This window comes from Leptosomus discolor, chromosome 20 (assembly GCF_034619465.1).
Source record: "Leptosomus discolor isolate bLepDis1 chromosome 20, bLepDis1.hap2, whole genome shotgun sequence".
Classification (NCBI taxonomy): Eukaryota; Metazoa; Chordata; class Aves; order Leptosomiformes; family Leptosomidae; genus Leptosomus; species Leptosomus discolor.
This window is the reverse complement of record NC_141410.1, coordinates 6754303-6773069: the sequence shown is the minus strand read 5'-3', so window position 1 is coordinate 6773069 and position 18767 is coordinate 6754303. Positions and strand designations below refer to the sequence as shown.

Here is an 18767-nt window from a genome sequence, read left to right as displayed (position 1 = left end):
CATGGATTTCTACTCGTGTGTCAGAGTTGTGTCTCCAGCTGGTGTCCTCACCTGGTGAGCAGCTCTGAGCGCTGGTGGTGCACAGGGACAGATGAACAGGAGCCGCTGCTCCCACCCAGTGCCTCGCTCCAGCCCGCGGGCTGCAGCCCCCAGGTCACGCTGGAGGACAGGTGGAGGAGCCTGGTTAGTACCTGCTTCCTTCCGCAGTTCCCTGGGTGCCGCCTGCCGTTTCCCCACGCTCTCCACACCACCGGGTTCCTATGGAGGTGCTATTGTTCCTGCCTTTAAGGAAAAGCATAGTCTAATTTTTAAGACGCCCCTGAAGCTGAAGCCTATATTTGATTTGTGCCCTTCAACAAGGGTGAGCAATTTTCTTTTACTCACAGAACCGTTTTTTAAACTCTCTTATATAGGTAAAAAAAAAACCAACAGGCCTTTCAGATCCTGTTTCCCAGGTGACAAGAGAGATACACGTATTGTCAAATGCTGGCCTGCTCTCTCATGTAAATGTAGCTTTCACGTCTGGTTTGACATTCCCACAAAACCAGCAACTTCAGGACAGAGACTGCACTGGCCCATTAATTCTTAATAGATCTTCCCTGTCATGGGATAAATTTGATTTGATGGTGTTTTTGCATCCAGCACATAGGTACAATCATTCCTGACTTTCGGCTCTTTTTAACACTTTAAAAGTCGGGTACTCCTGTACTTAAAATCAGAAGCATGCTGCCCTCTACCAGCTGTTTAAGTCCAGCTTTTTTTTTTTTTTTTTTTTTTAAAGAGGACAAGTTCAAATATATTTGTTCTGTGAAGTTAATGCTGCCTTAAAAAAGTAACTTCTACCCTAAGCAGAAATGACTAGAACTAGGTAATACTAGGTTTGGAATGGAGTATGAAACACCTTTCATAACCCCCCCTCATTCCCTTTCCAGACAGGTACGAGCAGATTACGATTTAGTGTTACACTGTTGCTAATTTAAATTCTGATTTAAAGTACTTGCTGTTTCTTTTCATAAAAGACGTTATGCTGTGATGTCTACTCTATACTGCTTTGTATACATTAACATAAACCAGGTCGCCTCTCATAGAGTACCTGTTCCTAGAAGAAGCAGTTACATAGAAGACAACTCATTTTAACTTTATACAACCCCTGGACATCCCCTTTTTCTACACCTCTCAAATGATACTGCACGTGCCTGAGAAGTGGCCAGAACATTTCAAGACAGAATGGCACGTACCCTTCCAAGTGATCCAAATTACTAACACATCCCTCTGTAACAGTTCTTCAGCATATTGTTTCATAATTAGCACTGAAGTACGTTTGCAGCAAGTGATTGGTTTTGCTGTACATGCTGTGTTACAGACCCTACTTACTTACTTACTAGCTAGGGAAAGCTGGCGTCGTGTCTTCCTCTCACTACGCCTTTGAGCAGAACGCCAGGAAAACAAGTGGCTAAAGGTACAAACTGACCTGCAGGAAACCCCCCACCATCTCGAGTGGAGCCAGTGCTCTAGAACTGCTGCTGCTTCTAGAGATCAGGCTAAAAAAAATTCCTGTAGTTTTTGAGTATTGTCCTCTGTGAGAGATGAGCTTTCTGCAATACACTAGACATTACTTTCACTGACGGGTTCTCCCGAGTGTAGAATATTACTCCTGGTTTTCTTGACCTGAACAGCAGATAGATAGTGGTCTGAGGTTTCAAATAAAATCTTAAACCAGTGAATCCATATTTGCAATGAGAAGTATAGTGTTGTGAAACTGAACTGGTCAACAAATTATGAGAGTAAACTATCAAAAAATATTTTTTTAGCTGTTTTTAAGTATTATAAGGATGCTTTTCCTTTCCTGTGCCAGATTATATAGCCTCGAGCTTCATGAGCTCGGAGAGTGCTGGCTGTCACAATTTACATTAGCAGTAGGAAAATGCTTTTCTCTTACACCCCATTATAAAAAAAAAAAAACAAACAAAACTCCATTGCCATAAGGACTTGGCCAAACGCAAAAGTTTCCGTAGGGCAGCAGATGACCGTGCGTCAGCTGCTCTACCCCAACCGACGGCGAGCCTGTGCTTTCACAGCACGATGCTGCTGTCCACCATCTGACCACCGCGCTCCTCACCTTATTCCACCCCCCCCCACCCCCCCACCCCCCCCGAAAAACAGGACACACGATGCTACTGCTGAGTTAACAGGCAGGACTAACGCACACACTGAATGTCTGAGAGCACCTTGTTTGTGCATCAAACCTTTGTGTCACCTGCCCTCGAGGATGATGCTTTTACAAGGTTCCACCATTGTCCTCTACCGCTTCGATGGCATCCTTTGTAATTCTTTGAGGTTTGTTTTTTAAGAGCCAGATTTGTGGAGACCAAGCATTCTGCACCCAAGCTGAATGGAATATATAGAAAATTTGCCACAATCGTGCAAAAAGTAATGAGGGGGATAAAATAAAATACTAATAAAGGCGGGGAACATCCTGAAATACTAAGTAGGAAATGCTAAAAGGAAAACAGAAGCCCAACACTTGAGCTCTAACAGTTGTTTTGATATTAGAAGAAAATACTGCAGGATTTAGAGCACTCTGCATGCCTGTCAGAGAGAGAACAGTACTGCTCCCTCAGCCGGGAGAGGCAGACATCTATGACCTCTCCGTGTTCCCTCCCTGGGGGCAGCATGCCCAGACTGTTCCCTTGCAGAGTTCCCCGTGGCCACACAACTTTGCTCCATTTTAGGGAGCAGATAAATATTGCTATTTATTTCCTGCCTTATTAAATTTACAGAATAAAAAGTATGCAAAAACACCAGGCCACATGCAAGCTGGGATGCACTGAAATCCCAACACCCTATCAGCAGTTTGGACGTTCTTGTGGAAGGCAAGAAACACACAATTCTGTGAATGTAAAAGCAATTCTCTTCCGTTGCCACAAACTGGTAATCCAGGATCCTGCCTGTCAGCCTTACCTAGTAAGCCTCCTCAGTCACTCTTAGGTACTTGCTTTGCAGACTCGCAGCAGTTCACACCTTCGGCTGCTGTTTTGGTGGTGCTGCCAGAAAACTCAGGCCCTAATGTAGTTTCACAGAAGTAGGAAGCAGCAGTGGCTCATGTCATCTCTCCTTCAATTTTACAAGTGCAATAGAACAAACCTGTATCAGTGTAAACTGCAAGAACCGAGCAATTCCAAAGGCGTTTCTCAATCCAGCACAGTTTTAGAGAGGTTACTGAGGCTAGAAAATTGACTCACCTACCAGAAGTAGAAATATCAGTGAGACATCAAGTGGACCTTCTTCCTCGTACACCTCTGGAATAGCATCCCGAGTGAACCTCTGATGGCTACACTGGGTCAGCAAAGAGCCTCCGACTCCAAATTAACAAAGCAGCAGCTCACCTGATAAGTTTTCAGCAAGTTGAATTGTACTGAAGACTGAAACTTAAATCACTTTCCAAAATATTACATTTCACTATAAATAAGCAGCTTCTGATTTTATAAATATGCTTAAAGTGATACCCTTTGTATTTCTATTTATTTAGAGATGTTTCTGTGATTATTTTTTTTAATTCTGTACAAACCGATTGTGCTTATTCTGTTGCCTTTGAAAAAAGAAGTATTTTTTTAAGCCAAACCATGGTTCTGCAAGAAGAGAATGTTTACATGTTTACTTTTCAGTTGCTTTAAGCACATGTTTTTAAAGTCAAAAAATAATTAAAAAAAAAAAGATGATCAATTGTACGCAAATGCTGCCAAAGTCCTTCTATGCTTCAGAGATCAACAAAACAAAGCTCTTCTACTGCCCCCAGCAGAGGTACAGTAACACCCCGTTAATATAATTTGATGCAACTTTGTTCCCTTCAGTGAGAAATGAACGCAAACAACCTTTAGAACCAGAAATTTATTGTAGCTTATAGACTTCCCAAACTGACCTGTTACCAATATACACATCTGAAAAGTTATACCCACAGTGGCTACAAACCGCATCGGGACATTTACAACCTTTCAGTTTTACCATTAAGTCATGATCAGTTTTGGTCTAAAATACAGCAGCTACAGCAACAGTATATGGAAGGATAAGTCTTCTACACATTAACACAGGACAACTGTCAGACATAAGTTAAAAGTTTCCCAGTTTACTTAAAACTAGCAGTTATATTACCACGTAAGTAGTCAAAACCATTTCCCCATTTTAGAAATCTAAAATTTTACATTAAAAAAAAACAACCCCAAAAAACAGTAAGCTAGTTGCGTGGGTTCTCTTCCCTGCTTCCAGGTCCATCTACTATTGTAAAAGGCACTCTGCAGTCAAGCGTTACCCCAGATAAAACCCACCATTAGGTCCCATTACACACATCACCAGGTGAGAATAGGTCTGCTCTGAAAATCAAAACTCCAGGAACATTTGGATCAAGCCTTTGCTTTTACCTCTTTGAATTAAGACCTCTGTGCCCCACCCTTTGGCTTGCCTGTTGCTCCTCCAGCACGCTGGCCCAGGGCACCACTTCCCTGCTGTGTACTGCCAGCGCTACCCGGCCTGCTCTGAGACGGGTGGGCCGTGCACCTAGAACAAAGGCAGACTACATCCAAGAGCAAACACTGGAACTTGGCTTACCGTGCCGAGGAGGGAACGGAGTCCTAGTCTCCTGTTACAAGCAAAACAAGTTACTCTTTTTAATCCGCCTCCAAACATAAAAAAAAAAAATCAAGTAAGCAGATATTCATGATTCAAGGCTCTGCAGAAGACCAAATAAAGTTAAATAAACAAGACCTGCCTTACGAAAAAACTAGCACTCTCCACCCTGGGGTCATAACTTACTTTTCGTACCTTTCAGCTATTTCTAAAGAAAAGTCCTTTGCAATTCCAAGTTGAGACTTTTGATCGGAAACAACCAAAAATCATCTGGACTTGGAACAGTATTAACATGATTCCCAAGGTTTTCTGGTTGGATAATTTACGCTATAGTTTTTCACCAGCAGGAAAACACAATTACTAAGTGTAAACAAAGGCTTAATACACCAACAGTCCAAGTTACTGTACAAGGGGCTACAGGGAATGCGCAGGAGTGTGTGTAATAGAAATGGTATCGGCTACGCCCCAAACCCTCCCCACTACCAAATTAGAAAAACTGAACAGCCAAAAAAAAAACAACCACCCCAAAAAATCCCCCCCAAATACCTATCTACGTAGACTGGTAGCCAAGGTGCACAGGTACACAGGTCTCGGGCTCTCCAGCTTCAGTTACCAATGTAACAATCACTCAACTAAATGAATAATCCACCCTTGCCAGCAGTACAAACAGACCATCATTGTACTACAGGCAGCCTCACTGTAATTAACAGGAGCTGTGGCAACACCCCACAGGAACAGCACACTGATTTGCCCATCATGCAAGTAGTGTTTTTTCCCAATAACTTAAAAGCCCTTATGCCAAGTCTTAATTGGAAGGAAAAAAACAAAACAAAACAAAACAAACCACCAAACAACTGTATTGCACAGGGCAGCTGAACCTCTGCAGAGGTTTCTAAAGCCTTCACGACTTCTCACAAGCTTGTCTGTTCCCTCTGCAAAAATAAAGGAGATTAAAGAAAAGAAAAAATTAAAGAAAAAACAGAGCGGGGCATGAGCGAACATGGCAGTCAAGGCCAATGACACTGTATTACTGAAACACCTACACTAGATAACGGTGCCCGTGCTCCTGCTGCAGTAGTATGAGACTTGTAATATTTCATGCTGCATGATTTTTTTACTTTAGCATGTTTTAAACCCAAATCCCTGTTTTCACTACCACAAATGACGTAATTACATAATTCCAATATATTTACAAAATATTAAAAAGTCTGTTAATCTTCTACATATTAACCTCATTCTGCCACTTTACACATGCACTAATTTGGGGAAAAAATTATAAGAAATCAACAGGCTGAAATGAGCAGCTTTACCCTTTGTCAACAAGCAATCTTTGCATCTTTTAGAAAGAGAAAAAGGAACAAAGCCAAGTTTGTTTCACTGAGCAAAAAAAGACAGTTCAGAAATTCATGTGCAATGGCTACAGATCTGTCGAGTCACTTAGCTGAGATGACATGAAGAAAAAAGTGCAAGGTGATTCCTCACAGAGCGTAACAAAAGTCCAGTCACTGAGGCATGGCTGAAGGAAAAGAGGTGCTAACTACCATTCTAGAAACAGCATCGGGAACTAGCTGACATAACACAAACACTGGGATGTGTGTGGGTTGAATCTACTGGCCAGAATGAATTTTTTTTTTTCTTTAAAACACCATGAATCCTTGGTAACAATGGAGTGTATTACAGTGGAGTCTTCTAGAGCAGGAACACAGAGACAAAGGGAACAGCTAGAATCAATAACTGAGGGTGGAGTCATCCCATTCCAGCTGTTGCTGTCTGTTAACATTCTGTTGGTCCTCCTCCTGCTCTCCTTCTTCCTCCTCACTGCTTTCAGACTCTGCGCTAGTGATGTCATCTTCTTCTCCATCTTCACTTTCTTCTTCCTCTTCCTCCTCTTCCTCTTCACTGCTGTGTTGATCCTCGTAAGTCTGTTAAAAGACAGAAATCAGCTGTTGATACCATACTGGCCAAAATTCTTTTTGTTCTTTTGAATTCAGGCGTGAGGCACTACATTGAGAAAGAGCTATTACAGATTCCTTACGGGTTTTACAAGTTCAGCAGTAATTGGGCAACCAGAAAAGAAAAAGGAAGTAGTGCTCTTTAAAATAGCTTTGTCACATTGCTATCAATCCCGTCAGTCTAAACAAACTAATTCTGAAGTGGGATCCAGTATTTCAAATTCTGCTGGGAAAGGATCTTCCAGTAGGGTCACACAAAGAGCATTAAGGTTGCACATTTATCTTGTTCCTGATTTTCTAAAAATTCAGGTGTCAACCCCAGGAGAAGGAAACATCGTAAACACAGCTGTTGCGACAATAAATTCTTGCAACTTTGGAAAAAAAGCAGACTGTGGTTAAGGTGGCGTGCAGCGTGATAAACACGAGTGTTGGGCACTGAGCTGTAAAACCCAATGACGTATCACGAAGCTGTAACCCATGCAAGACCCCAAACATAACTGCTCTTAGCATCTGGCACACTAGTTAAAAACGCACAGTTAATGCCTCTACTCTGTGTTCAGCGGTTGGTTTTGCTCTACTACTCTGTCCGTGTACAATCATACCTGTTACAGCTGGAAAAGGGCATTTTTTTCTAAGTGCTGAGACACCAGCTTTACCTCCATGGGGTTCACAGTGATGGTCAAAGCAGAGTCATCCCAGTCCATCTCATTTTCCTTCCCAGTGTCCTGGTCACGCATCGTTCTCTGATGTGCAGCTCGGATTCGGAACACTCCCAGAATAATCATAAAAACCAGGAAACTCACACAAACTACAATCACAACAGTGGCTGTACTTGGAACAACTGCAACAAGAAAATAAAAGGAATTTCTTAGATGATACTGATAAGTAACTCTCACACAGTGCTAGCAACTAGTCCTCTGCTCCCACCACCTGCAAGAGGAATGTGGCATCACACAAGTATTACATGTAGCTACATAGAGGCAGTTTGTCTAAGGCCACTGGAAAAGTCAGTTGGAGAGTAAGAACTAAAACTTAGTTCCTTAAGTATAGTTACATCAACCTGAAGGACTGAGAACACACAGAAAGCAGATTCCACCACACACAGACTCCTCTCCACAACGCCAATTTTTCTTCCTCCCACATCCTACACCCATGCCAAATTAAGATAATTAAAGCAGAAAGGACAGATACCACAACTCATCAAGGGAATAATGCTGCAGTTCTTTCCTCATGCTATTCAGAAGAAATACTGCCCCAGTTCCTCATAGTCCTTTATCTAGGTCTGACAGTCCCCTCAAGACTAGTACACCTCCCATTTTCCAATGTACACACACCAACAGAAAGTTCTCCTGCTGGCAAGAAAAGATCCTCCCTGCTTGGGCAACAGCAGAACAGGACCAAGTAGCTGCATCAGTCCAACACAAGGCTTTACACTCTGGGAAAAAAACCTCTCTGCAGCAAGAAGCCGCTGTGACATTTTAACACCAGAAAAGAAACCAGCTGAACTTCAGTGACTGAGAATTCTTACCTGAAAATGGATGAGGGTTAGCTAAATTGTGACCAGAGAGATCAACAAACGTATGATGCACTGGATGAACAAACTGTGGTTGCGCAGCTATGTGATTAGCATGTTCAACTGGGTTAGCTGTGTGGATAACATTCACCTAGGGACAAAAAGAAAGTGTTACACTCCAGAAATGCAAACTGTGAAGAGAAAGAAAGAAAGAAAAAGAAAAAAACCCACCCCAATCTATTTCCCAGAGCAGGCATGCAATTCTCCTTCAAAAGGGGACAATCAGCCCAATCAGTAGCTCCTCATATGTTACAATGCCTTGTCACAAAACCCAAATTTGTTTTAGTCAGTCTGGGCAATTTGTGTACAGACACCAGTATTTCAGAATAAAACAGATAAAGCCAGTTTACTATCAAATTTGGCAGCCAGCCATTTTAATCCTGAAATAACAGTATATACAAAGAGACAGAACACATTAATTACATTTTCTTCATTACTATCTTTTCTTATTCTGCTGTGTATCTTCAGCTAACAGCAAAGAAAAATATCCACGTTACAGTCAAAGGGCTATGACAAAAACCTATTCTTTAAAGTTTAACCCACACTTAGCATAGCTGGCTTTTCTGTACAACTGCAAGCTCGACATTTGCACAGCGTATTTCACCTTTCCTTGCCAAACAAGCAGAGCTAAATATACCCCTCCTGTGGTGGAACACTGTGATACAGGGTACCGGACCAGCTGCACAACAGGAAGAGAGCGTGTTTACTACAGAACAAGGAAAGCATGTGCAGTTCAACAGTTTGGTAAGATCCCAACTCAAGCTCACAGAATTTCCTCAGGAAACAAACCCACATTACTTAACACAGTAATTTCTATTCTGCGACACAGGGGGCTCCCCAGCCCACTATAACCACCCAGCTAGGGGTGAACACAGTTAACTTTACTGTCATCCCTTTGGTCAGCTTTAAAATGTAGAAATTCAAGCTCACAGCTGAAAGATGCGGAGATATGTGACAGTTCCTCTCAATCTAAGTAACTTCACATTCCGGCACCTGAAATTTTAGTGCCTTTTATGTTTCCTTCTGCTGTACTTCCATTATTTGATATAAGCGTACTAAGTCGTCATTAACCTGTACTCTACTGCAGAGGAAATGCAATTTTAGCCTGTCTGTGCTCTTACATCAGCCCTTAGTAACAGCAATTTAATGCCACACAAGCAAAACAGTAAAGGGCCCAGCAAGTTCATTTACAGAATCCTAGAAGTTACACATGAAAACTGCTCCAGTCTCTGGTAGCACTACTCTTACTCTATTTGCTAGCTTTTTCCTGAATTAATATGCTTTCTTCCCAATTCAACCTTTTCACCTTCATGCTTCCATTAGCCGTACTACTTCTACCATACACAGTTTCACCTCTGCTTAGGCAGCCTTATTTACAGCTGAAATGTAGGGTTAAGAACACTTTAACACAGGCTGAAATGCAACAACTTCCATCCTCCTAGCCATCCATGCTCTAAAACTTCTCAGAATGATCAGATCAGCTTACATACCTCCACTTTAAACTCATTGCTGACATAGCGTCCATTAAGCTCAGAACAGACTAATTTGAACTTTCTGTCAAAGAGAGAAACAGTGTGCCAGTTTCTGTAGCGTATCAAATGCAAAACTTCTTCATAACTAGCCATAGTGTCAACCCCTGGGGAGAGAAATAAACCAATCAAACAATTACTTAGCAAAAGACTAGTACAACATCATCTACTCGACAAATATTACTCCCTTTCTTCAGCCAAGTTTTCCTGGCTGACAGATTTTCAGTTAGTAGGAAAAAGGTAACACCAGAGACACACACATATGTGGCTCCACTGAAATTCTGGGGATTGATTTTGTGATAAAACCCTAGACCCAGCTAGTCTTTAAAAGGATTTTTAGAGGCCTTTCTTTCAAATACAGTAACATATTGTGAATATAAAACAGAAAGGAATGATTCATGCTCCTGTGCGCTGCGTTATCTGTGCAAGGAACAAGCCCTTTCTGGGGCAAAGTGTACTTCATTTCCCCAGTCCAGAGGCATCCTGCAACTTGAGACGTAAGAGAAGAACAGAAAGGAGGTTCTAGAATAACGTATTTTCTACAACCATAGCTTTCCACAAAATAGTTATAGCACCTCAGAGCTTGAAATTCTAGTTAAAAATGAAGTATGTGGCGTACGGTGTTACAAACCGCCCCTCTAGCACACCGCTCCCGTTGCCGCTGCCTTTAGACCCTTCCTACAAAGAGACCACCAGCAGGAACCCCTACCTGTGATTATCATGCCCAGGTTGGAACTACTCATCTCAATGCCCTTCTGCTGCAATCGTGTCATGTCGATCTCCAGGCTTTCTTGTTCCTGATTTAGTTCCTCTCCTAGCACTGTCACCTCACACGTGTCCAGGTTATGCATGATCTCTTCAGATACCAAAGACTCTTGTACTAAAAAGCAGAGAAAAAGCGAAGAGGTAAGCAGGAACAAAGGGGAAGCAGACAAGAGCCCAGGAACTATAAAATATCACATGCAAACTCAACTCTTCTTCCAGAACAAACATTAAGATTTAGATCTGAAGTAAAGAAACCAAGCATTCATGAAATAACGAGATATATATATAGAAAAAAACCCAACACAACAACAAAAAACCCCATCAAAAAATGAAGTACAAAGAAGGGATATTTACATGAAGGGAATGGCCTGGGCTTACTACCATTTCCAGGTACTTTTTTGTTAGCCCAGAGCAGAGTATCTACACCTTCTCACAAGAGACAGAGGCCTTCCTTTCCCCTACTAGATTCTGTATTAAACGAGAAATCCGCCCCTCTTTGCAAGAGGAAGATCCTTCAACATGAACACTGAGCGAGGTGAGGGTAGGCAACTGTCCCAAGCAGAAGAGGACGTTACCTGTAGGGTCTTCATCTCCATCTCCCTCTGGCTCCACCTCCCGTGTAATGGTGCTTATTATGCGAAGCTCAGGAAAGAGGGAAACACCCTCAGAACTCTCAAACTCTGAAGCAGAGCGGGCAAAATGGTTGATGCCACTAAGGCTGATTTTTGGTTCCTCTGGTTGCAAAACCATTACATATCCCTCCACAGAAGGAATGGCAACGCAGGGCTCTTCATTGAAACATCTGTGAGATACAGAAGCAGTTTTGCAGAGTCAAGGAGGCTATCTGAGAGGGAGGCACAATTACACAGAGTAATTGCTTTATAAATTTTTTAAAAACTCTGTCTCAGACCCAAGAGTCTTAGATTAATTCATCAACTGCGCTGGAAAGTAAGAATTCCTGACCAAGGGAACAATCTTACAATTAATTGCTACTTACATTTAACATTTGGCCCCATTTTCTACGCTATGACTAACAGCCACAGAGAACACCTTTAATGAAGGCTGTGATACTGCAGACATACTCACAGCACACCCTTGCAACAAGCTCCTCCCTATCTTACACACCCCTTACTACATTCTCAGGAAGAAAACAGTGTGCTGGTGTAGAAAACATCTGTGGCACTCAAATGTGCGATGGTTACATACAGCAAGACCCCTTTGTTTATCACAACTGAGATACACCAACATCACTCCAGGCCTCACTGCACAGCGATGCATTATTTCAGCACTAGGACGTACTTGACAACAGTGGTGATTTTAAGCCTCCGAATCCCAGGTGTCGGGAACTGGCGGGAATTCAGATAGGAAATGTGTTGCATGGCCTTATCAACTCTGTCAATATCATCCCCTTCTAAGGTCAGTGTTGACTGACTTGGGTTCATGTGGATCTGAAACAACAGAAAAAAAAAAACAAAACAACTGTAAGAGAATACCCAAACAGTAACATGGTCTGGTAATTGAAACTGGAAGTTCAGCACTGCTCAGCCTGGTAAATGCTAGGATAATTACATCTCTATTCAAAGCAGTAAGGCCATTATTTACTGGCCTTGTAGTGCACAGTCTAACTTCCCTACTCACTTCCTTATTCCAGTGGAATATATTTAGTGTTTTGTTCTTCAGGAAAAAATCTAAGCCCTTACTGTAGTTCTGCTGTGAAGATTCTAGTAATATGGAAGAGAGACAGCTAACATAAAGGAGAAATTTAGCGCTGTTCACACAACTTTGCTACTAAAAAAAAAGGCATGCAAGTTAGTCTCATTCTACTAAGCTGCTTGTTAAGAATCTCTATGTTTTATCAGACAAGCTGGTATAGCTGGTAAAACAGAGAGGCTTACAAATACTGAACTTCTCTTCAGAACTTAGAGAACACAGTAACTTTCAGTCTTAAACTCCACTAAGACCATGTCTATACAAGAAAGATTTCCTACTTTTCACATAATTTTAATGCAAAATGTCACAATAGATCAGCTTGTTTTATTTGAGACACCCCTCCTAACTCTGCCAGCAAGACCTGTAACTATTATCAGCAAAGCAATACGCGTGCTCCCCTTTATTCAGACGCAACTTTACCTTCACGCCTTTGCCAACACCGTCAGCCATTTGCAAATCCAGTCCCTCTTTGCAAGTATACAGGCAATCTATCACTTTCTTGTTTTCCAGTTTACCAGAACGAATCATCAAACCTGCCAGATTGCCTCGGAAAAACTGAGCCATGTGGAGTTCTCCACCTTCATAAAGGGAGGAAGGAAAAACCTTTATTTGTTTTGATTCTTTTCACTTACTGTTTTTCTTTTGTAAAACAAGAAATAGGCCTTCTGGTACCACAAAGTATTATGGACATGCAGGTTAGTTTTTATCCATTCTGGGTGTTAACCTTGTGATTATGTTCAAGCATAAAGAAAGAATTAAACAGTTCACCATGCATATGGCCTTCAAAACAGGTGTGGCCATCTTGAACTGTGAAACTAAGGCTGGTATTTCCGTAACAAACATTTCAAAAGAAATCGCCCATACAGTGAGGTGGTGTTCTTCAGAAAGGAAAGACAGAACCAATGAGATAACCTCAACAGGAAGATGCGAGTTTCATAGTTCAACAACTCCTACTAGTCGGTTCTCTACAAAACGGGCAATGCCCATCAGGATAGAAGACAACAGCATCCTTCCTCTAGATGTTCGTTACCTACAGCTAAATCCATCGTTACCGCTCTCTTTACACTCAAAGGATAGAAAGAATCTTCACAAAGTGATTCAGTTTGTTCTGAAAAAGGTGTCTAAGAGTTAACTCCCCTCTACAGGTGCTGCCTTCTCTGTACGACTCAAACGAGCAGTTTAAACTCAGGTAACTCATTTTTAGGTAGCTGAGTTAAACTTGATGAACTGCAGCCCAATAAGCCTCTTACTGCTTAGGTTTTTTGAAGATGACATCACAATGATCACCTAGTCCCACCTTGTTAAATAATGGGGGCCACAGAACACCACCCAGCAATTTTTATTTCCAGGTCATTACTTACTAAGCTACCAGATTTTTAGAAAGATGCTTCAGCTTGTTTTAAAGATTCTAAGTGATACAAAATCCCTGGCATAACTCAGTAAAATTTTCAATAGCAAACTCTCCTGTTACCAATTATAACGTTTCCAGTTCAGATTTGTACAGCTCCAGCTTCTAGCCCCTGGATTCTGTGATCTCCTTGACAAATTAACATGTGATGCACAGCTTGAACACTCTTCTCGATTGTATCTAGACCATTCTAGGAATTCTTAACTTTACAGAAAGAGTACCTATCTTGAACACACTTTTAGAAATGTTTTAAAAAAATTTAGAAAAAAAACCCATAAAACCCACCAAACTATCACTAAAAATTTCTAAGAAAATAAACCCCCTGTAGCCAACCTGAAACACCTGGTAGCCAAAGCTGTTATACCCATTCACTGTAATTAGAACTTTGTATCAGCTTTTGATCAAGTGAGTATCCACTGTAAATTACAGGTCTGTCTTTGAGGTATATACAAGCAACCTGCTCTAAATATGAAATCTGAGTGGGGACAGAGCTCCCTGACTTCCAGAGGTCCTTCCCAACCTACTGAATAATGCTGTGATACACACCCCCCCCATACATATATATACACATATATTTATATAGGATGAGGTGCATTTATGTTTTAACAAAACCAGATGAAAGAAATTACAGCTGATATTTTACATCAGCAACTTATTTTACACCACTTCACTGCAATCACAATGGTTGCAGATTTGTACATGGATGTGCACTTGGGTGCAACCAAAAAACCCAACCAAAAATAACCAAAAAGAAAGCAAAAAAATCAGCTGATGAAGCTCTGGAAATGGAAGCACGATGAAGAAACAAGCCTAAGAGAGGATTATGGGAAGGTCAATGGCCCGAATGCAATGCCTGCATTTCATGCTGTGTGCGAGATGAAGCAATGTCTTGGCTTAAAAATGAAATAAAACAGTAGGGAAAAAACTCCAGCAACCTGCAGAGGTCTCAGGCACAGTTTCATTGTCATTTTCATTTCCTGTATATTCTGTAGAAAAGCAAGACAAAGAATAGGACAATAGGGAAAGGACCAAGTAGTTATAATTTGAAAAACTCTTATCACAGAAAATACACAGCAGCACTTCCCAAAAAAGTCTGCTCATACTCGACTCAGCTTTCAAGGATTATGAGTTCTTTGAAACACTCATAGCTGCAAAGCAGGGAAGAAGCATTACTATGTTGTTACAAGAACGTAACATTCATGACAAGACAACCTTAAGAGCCCCATACACAAGCTGCAGTAAAAAGTCACACCGGAGAACACTTTAACCACAGATACCCAACCTCACACAAACCACAATCAGTAATGAGACACACGTCTATCAACTGGCTCCAGTTATTTTCTCCTCTCCCAACCACTAAAGGAGAAACGAAGGCGAGATCCAGCCTACACCAGATCACATCACCAAAAGGTATTAAATGCTGACCAAAAGGAGTCATTATTGACACAGATTTTACTATAATAATAGCATCATACGTATTAAGTAGTCAATTTATTAGATGGAAGCATCTGGGGAAGGGGGGAGGGGCACCAAAAATGAAAACCAGCTTTTAGTCTTTTAAATGAAATGTTAAAAGAACTTTTTTCAAAAGCATAAACTCTCTCCCGCCTTAGAGGGAAGCTGTACATCTAACTTAGAGCAGCCTGATTTATTTTAAAATAATCTTGGTAGGACAAAGAGGATGGCCTTAAGCACTAACTTCACTCCTTTGGCATACTTTTTCCCCGTGTTTTAATCCCCCCAAAATTAGGCTTTTGGTCGAATTTTAATGCTTCTATTTCAGTCTTTTGTCATTAAAAAGAAAATCCATGTGAGAAGAAATTAAAGAATCATATAATGGTGCCAATATGAAAGCACAGAGGTTTTTAAACTAAACATATATGCTTTTGTTAGGATGCAGAACATATATGGAAGCCGTTAGACAATCCATACACTTAGCTGGAACAGAGTTTCCAAGTTTCAGTTTCTTGAAAACCGGCCACTATAGCTCCCCTTTGAGCTAGAAGAGAGAGTTGGAAAGTCACAAACAGAATGAGACGAATTATGGAGAAAATTAAGTGACTTGAAGGGACAACAGAATGAATTTAGCACTGAAATAACATTCATACTGAAAGATAGTGAACCTGCCACAGAGTAGCAAACTTAATGGAGAGGATATTTTGGTAATTTAAGCTTCATTCACACTTCAATGCCTTAAAACTCAAAGAGAAAAGAGACATTATAAACCCAAAGACTGTTAATTGGATTAACGTGTCTCAGAGCTTTCCATTTGTCACTCACTCGCAAGACACTTCTATGCATTATTGCAGACTGCAACTACAGTCTGTATGCTGAGCTACAACAAAGCATGAATGTCTTTGCTGGTTTCTCTCTGACCAAAAAGATTAGTTTTATCTAGCTAGGCTGTAATTTAATCAGCAAGCAAACATTTCAGTTCAGGGCTGTGAAGCGAGAGTTTGTTACGAAGACCTCTGGTAATCAGCCTCCATGTTCATATCCATTCTTCTCCTTTTTCTCAAGCTTTGAAGAGTAGGTTTCATAAGTATTAAAAAGCACACCAATCAGCATTTTACAGGTCGCAGAATATCGTGTTTTAAACCATAGCCTGCCCACAATAAAGCAGATGCTTTCTATGTTTATTTTTATAAGCAGAAATGGTAAAATATCCAAGAGACAGCATCACTGAGATGCTTAGCTGCAATGTCTGCTGGTCATGCTTCCATTTATGAGAACACTTCTTCTACAATATGCTTTTTGACCTACTTGAAATTAAGTGTTCTGCTTAGTAATCTGAAGTATATGATGTACTCTTACAACTGTTATTAAAAATAAGCCATCTATATTCCCATGGTTACCACAAAAAACACTTTAATGGAATGCTGCTTGGTGAGTAGCTTTGTATTTCATATGCACCTGTGGCCAACAAGCAAAAAAACACTCATGGAAAAAATAACTAAAAGAGGAAATGTGTGATACTAGTTAGGAGCAAAAATAATTTGCAAAAGACAAAACAAGTTAACCTTTCACGCACTAAAAAGATCTGCTATGTACTTCTAGGCTAACCACAAAGATTTAATTTTAAAAGAAAATGTAAAAGTATTAACAACTGTAACTAGTTACCTTGCCAACATGCTCCAACTACTAGCTGCGTTTCTATTTTTGAAGGATGAAGCGGGTAATCTTCAGTCACTGGGAAAGGATCATATGAAACGCCGTCTACGTAAAGAGTTACCGCAGGAAATTCAACACTGAGGACATAATGATGCCACTCTTTGTCACACACCTGAGTAAAGGAAGTTTTAAAATTCTAATTCAATTTTTTTTTTTAATTACAGTTGAATAACTGATCCGATGCACATTTTGCATATACATACACGCAGACATACCGACAACCTATAAGCCTGTACAGACATACTTTATGTTTCACACACATGGTATGCATTTGGAAAGAGCAAAACAACTATCAAACATTTATAAATAGTTTCTTTTCTTCTATTGCCAATACAGGAAGCAGCACGTATTTCCGTTTCTTTCATTTTTATAGTATCTAGTAACAGAGTATTTCAGTTTAAAAATACATATCTACATGCAAGCACATCCCGAAATACTGTTATAATACAACGTTATTGACAAAGGACCTGTATTTGTTGAGAGGGACTGTTTAGAGAAAAACGTGAGCATTTTGATTAGAAAAAAGCCTTCCAAACCAGAATTATTTATAGTGAAAGCTTTTTTAGTTTTTGGAAAGTAACAATCTTCCCATAAGGACACATATGGGCATTTTGCCATCAACACACACCTGTAATAGTAACCTAAAGCAACTAAAAGAACCTTTATAAATTTACAGATATACAGGGTTATTTTATCACTCACGATCCAGAGGGCTGGAAAAGCACACAAAGTATTTAGTCCCTTCTGTCTCACTCTTCATTATCATAAACATAATGAATTCATAGAAATAAGTTCTGCAGATCTTAGTATGACCAAAGTCAAGATCAGTTACTACAGCCTTCACTTTCAAATCTAAAGTAATCAATAATACATGACTGAAAGAATACAAGCAGACAAATCCTCTCCCTAAACAGGAAGCAGAAAGCACCTGCATCCCTCAGAGGCCTATTAACTCTATTTTTGTGGAGTAAAATCTAATTAAGAAAACTGGTTTGTAGCTACTGCTCACAATGTGTAAAATGTCACAATTTTATTTCAGTGTGAAAAGGGATTAAGGTAAGTTCCTCTGTTATCCTGTTAACACTCTGATCTGCAAAAACGTTGCATGCTCAGAAGTACTTTAATGCGATAAACCAACTGGAATACTCCTGTTTCCTCATGCACACTGCTTTATAGTGTATTCAGTGAAGATAACTGACATCACAGCTAAAAGAGTGACATTATATTTTCACATGTAAACCCACATTTTCCCACCTTTCAGGACAACGAATTGTTTTATATTCAAGTATAAAAGTATACCTGAATCTACCTCTGACACTTGACCACAAATAAAATAAGTATTGTTGGGTTCTACAAAACATGACATCAAGAGTCTGGAGTTGCAAAAATTATTTATTAATAATTATCCTACCACGGAGTTTAGCCTCCGATGGTTTTTGCTGCATTCTAACATCCTGTCACCTGCCCTTCCAAACTTACTTGATTTAGTTTCCAGTGAAATTCAGCAGGTTTGTAGGTTTTTCCCTCTGAAGGATCTTGGCGGAAGAGGAAAACAAGTCGGCAGTTGTGTACATAGAGCGTGTAGTGGTGCCGGTTCATATCTGTGTAAGAGTTTTAATGAACATTATTATTTCCTGCGAACTTTAAGAACTCCAAAAATTCACCTGTTATGCAATTCACACGTAAATCCCCAAGTAACTGGTAGGAAGAAACAAATGTACAAGTAAATCAGGCATGTCAAGAGGAGCGTGAAACGCTTGTAGTAGCAGTTAGGGCAAACATTCTTTAAGAACCCACGAGTAATACACTGTGCAATACACAGACCCATCTATCTCCAAATTCCATCTAAACCAAAGCATAGGACTGAAGACCCACAGAGATAAACCTGTCAGCAGGAGAAAAAGAAAAAGAGCTCTATTTGCAAATAGAAGAGCTTTTTTGTTACAAATGAGTAGCTTCTGCTGCATCAAATTACTGTTTTGGAACACGTACACGTGACGGCAGGTGGACATGCCTCCCTAAGAGAAAACTACAGTCGT

At 40.5% G+C, this 18767-nt stretch overlaps 1 protein-coding gene across 1 annotated transcript in view; it reads right to left on the bottom strand.

Moving 5' to 3' along the window:
- Positions 1-5875: 5875 nt before the first annotated feature.
- The window catches only part of CLSTN1 (calsyntenin 1), a 37422-nt gene continuing 24530 nt past the window's right edge, over positions 5876-18767 (bottom strand). The window contains exons 9-19 of the mRNA XM_086476037.1: positions 18208-18329; positions 16678-16840; positions 14493-14543; positions 12570-12727; positions 11739-11887; positions 11015-11241; positions 10384-10554; positions 9636-9781; positions 8101-8236; positions 7229-7413; positions 5876-6542 (exon numbers count right to left, since the gene is read on the bottom strand). Of these exons, the coding sequence (XP_086332163.1) occupies positions 6348-6542; positions 7229-7413; positions 8101-8236; positions 9636-9781; positions 10384-10554; positions 11015-11241; positions 11739-11887; positions 12570-12727; positions 14493-14543; positions 16678-16840; positions 18208-18329 (1703 nt within the window). The 3' untranslated portion in view covers positions 5876-6347. The remainder of the gene's footprint in view (positions 6543-7228; positions 7414-8100; positions 8237-9635; positions 9782-10383; positions 10555-11014; positions 11242-11738; positions 11888-12569; positions 12728-14492; positions 14544-16677; positions 16841-18207; positions 18330-18767) is intronic.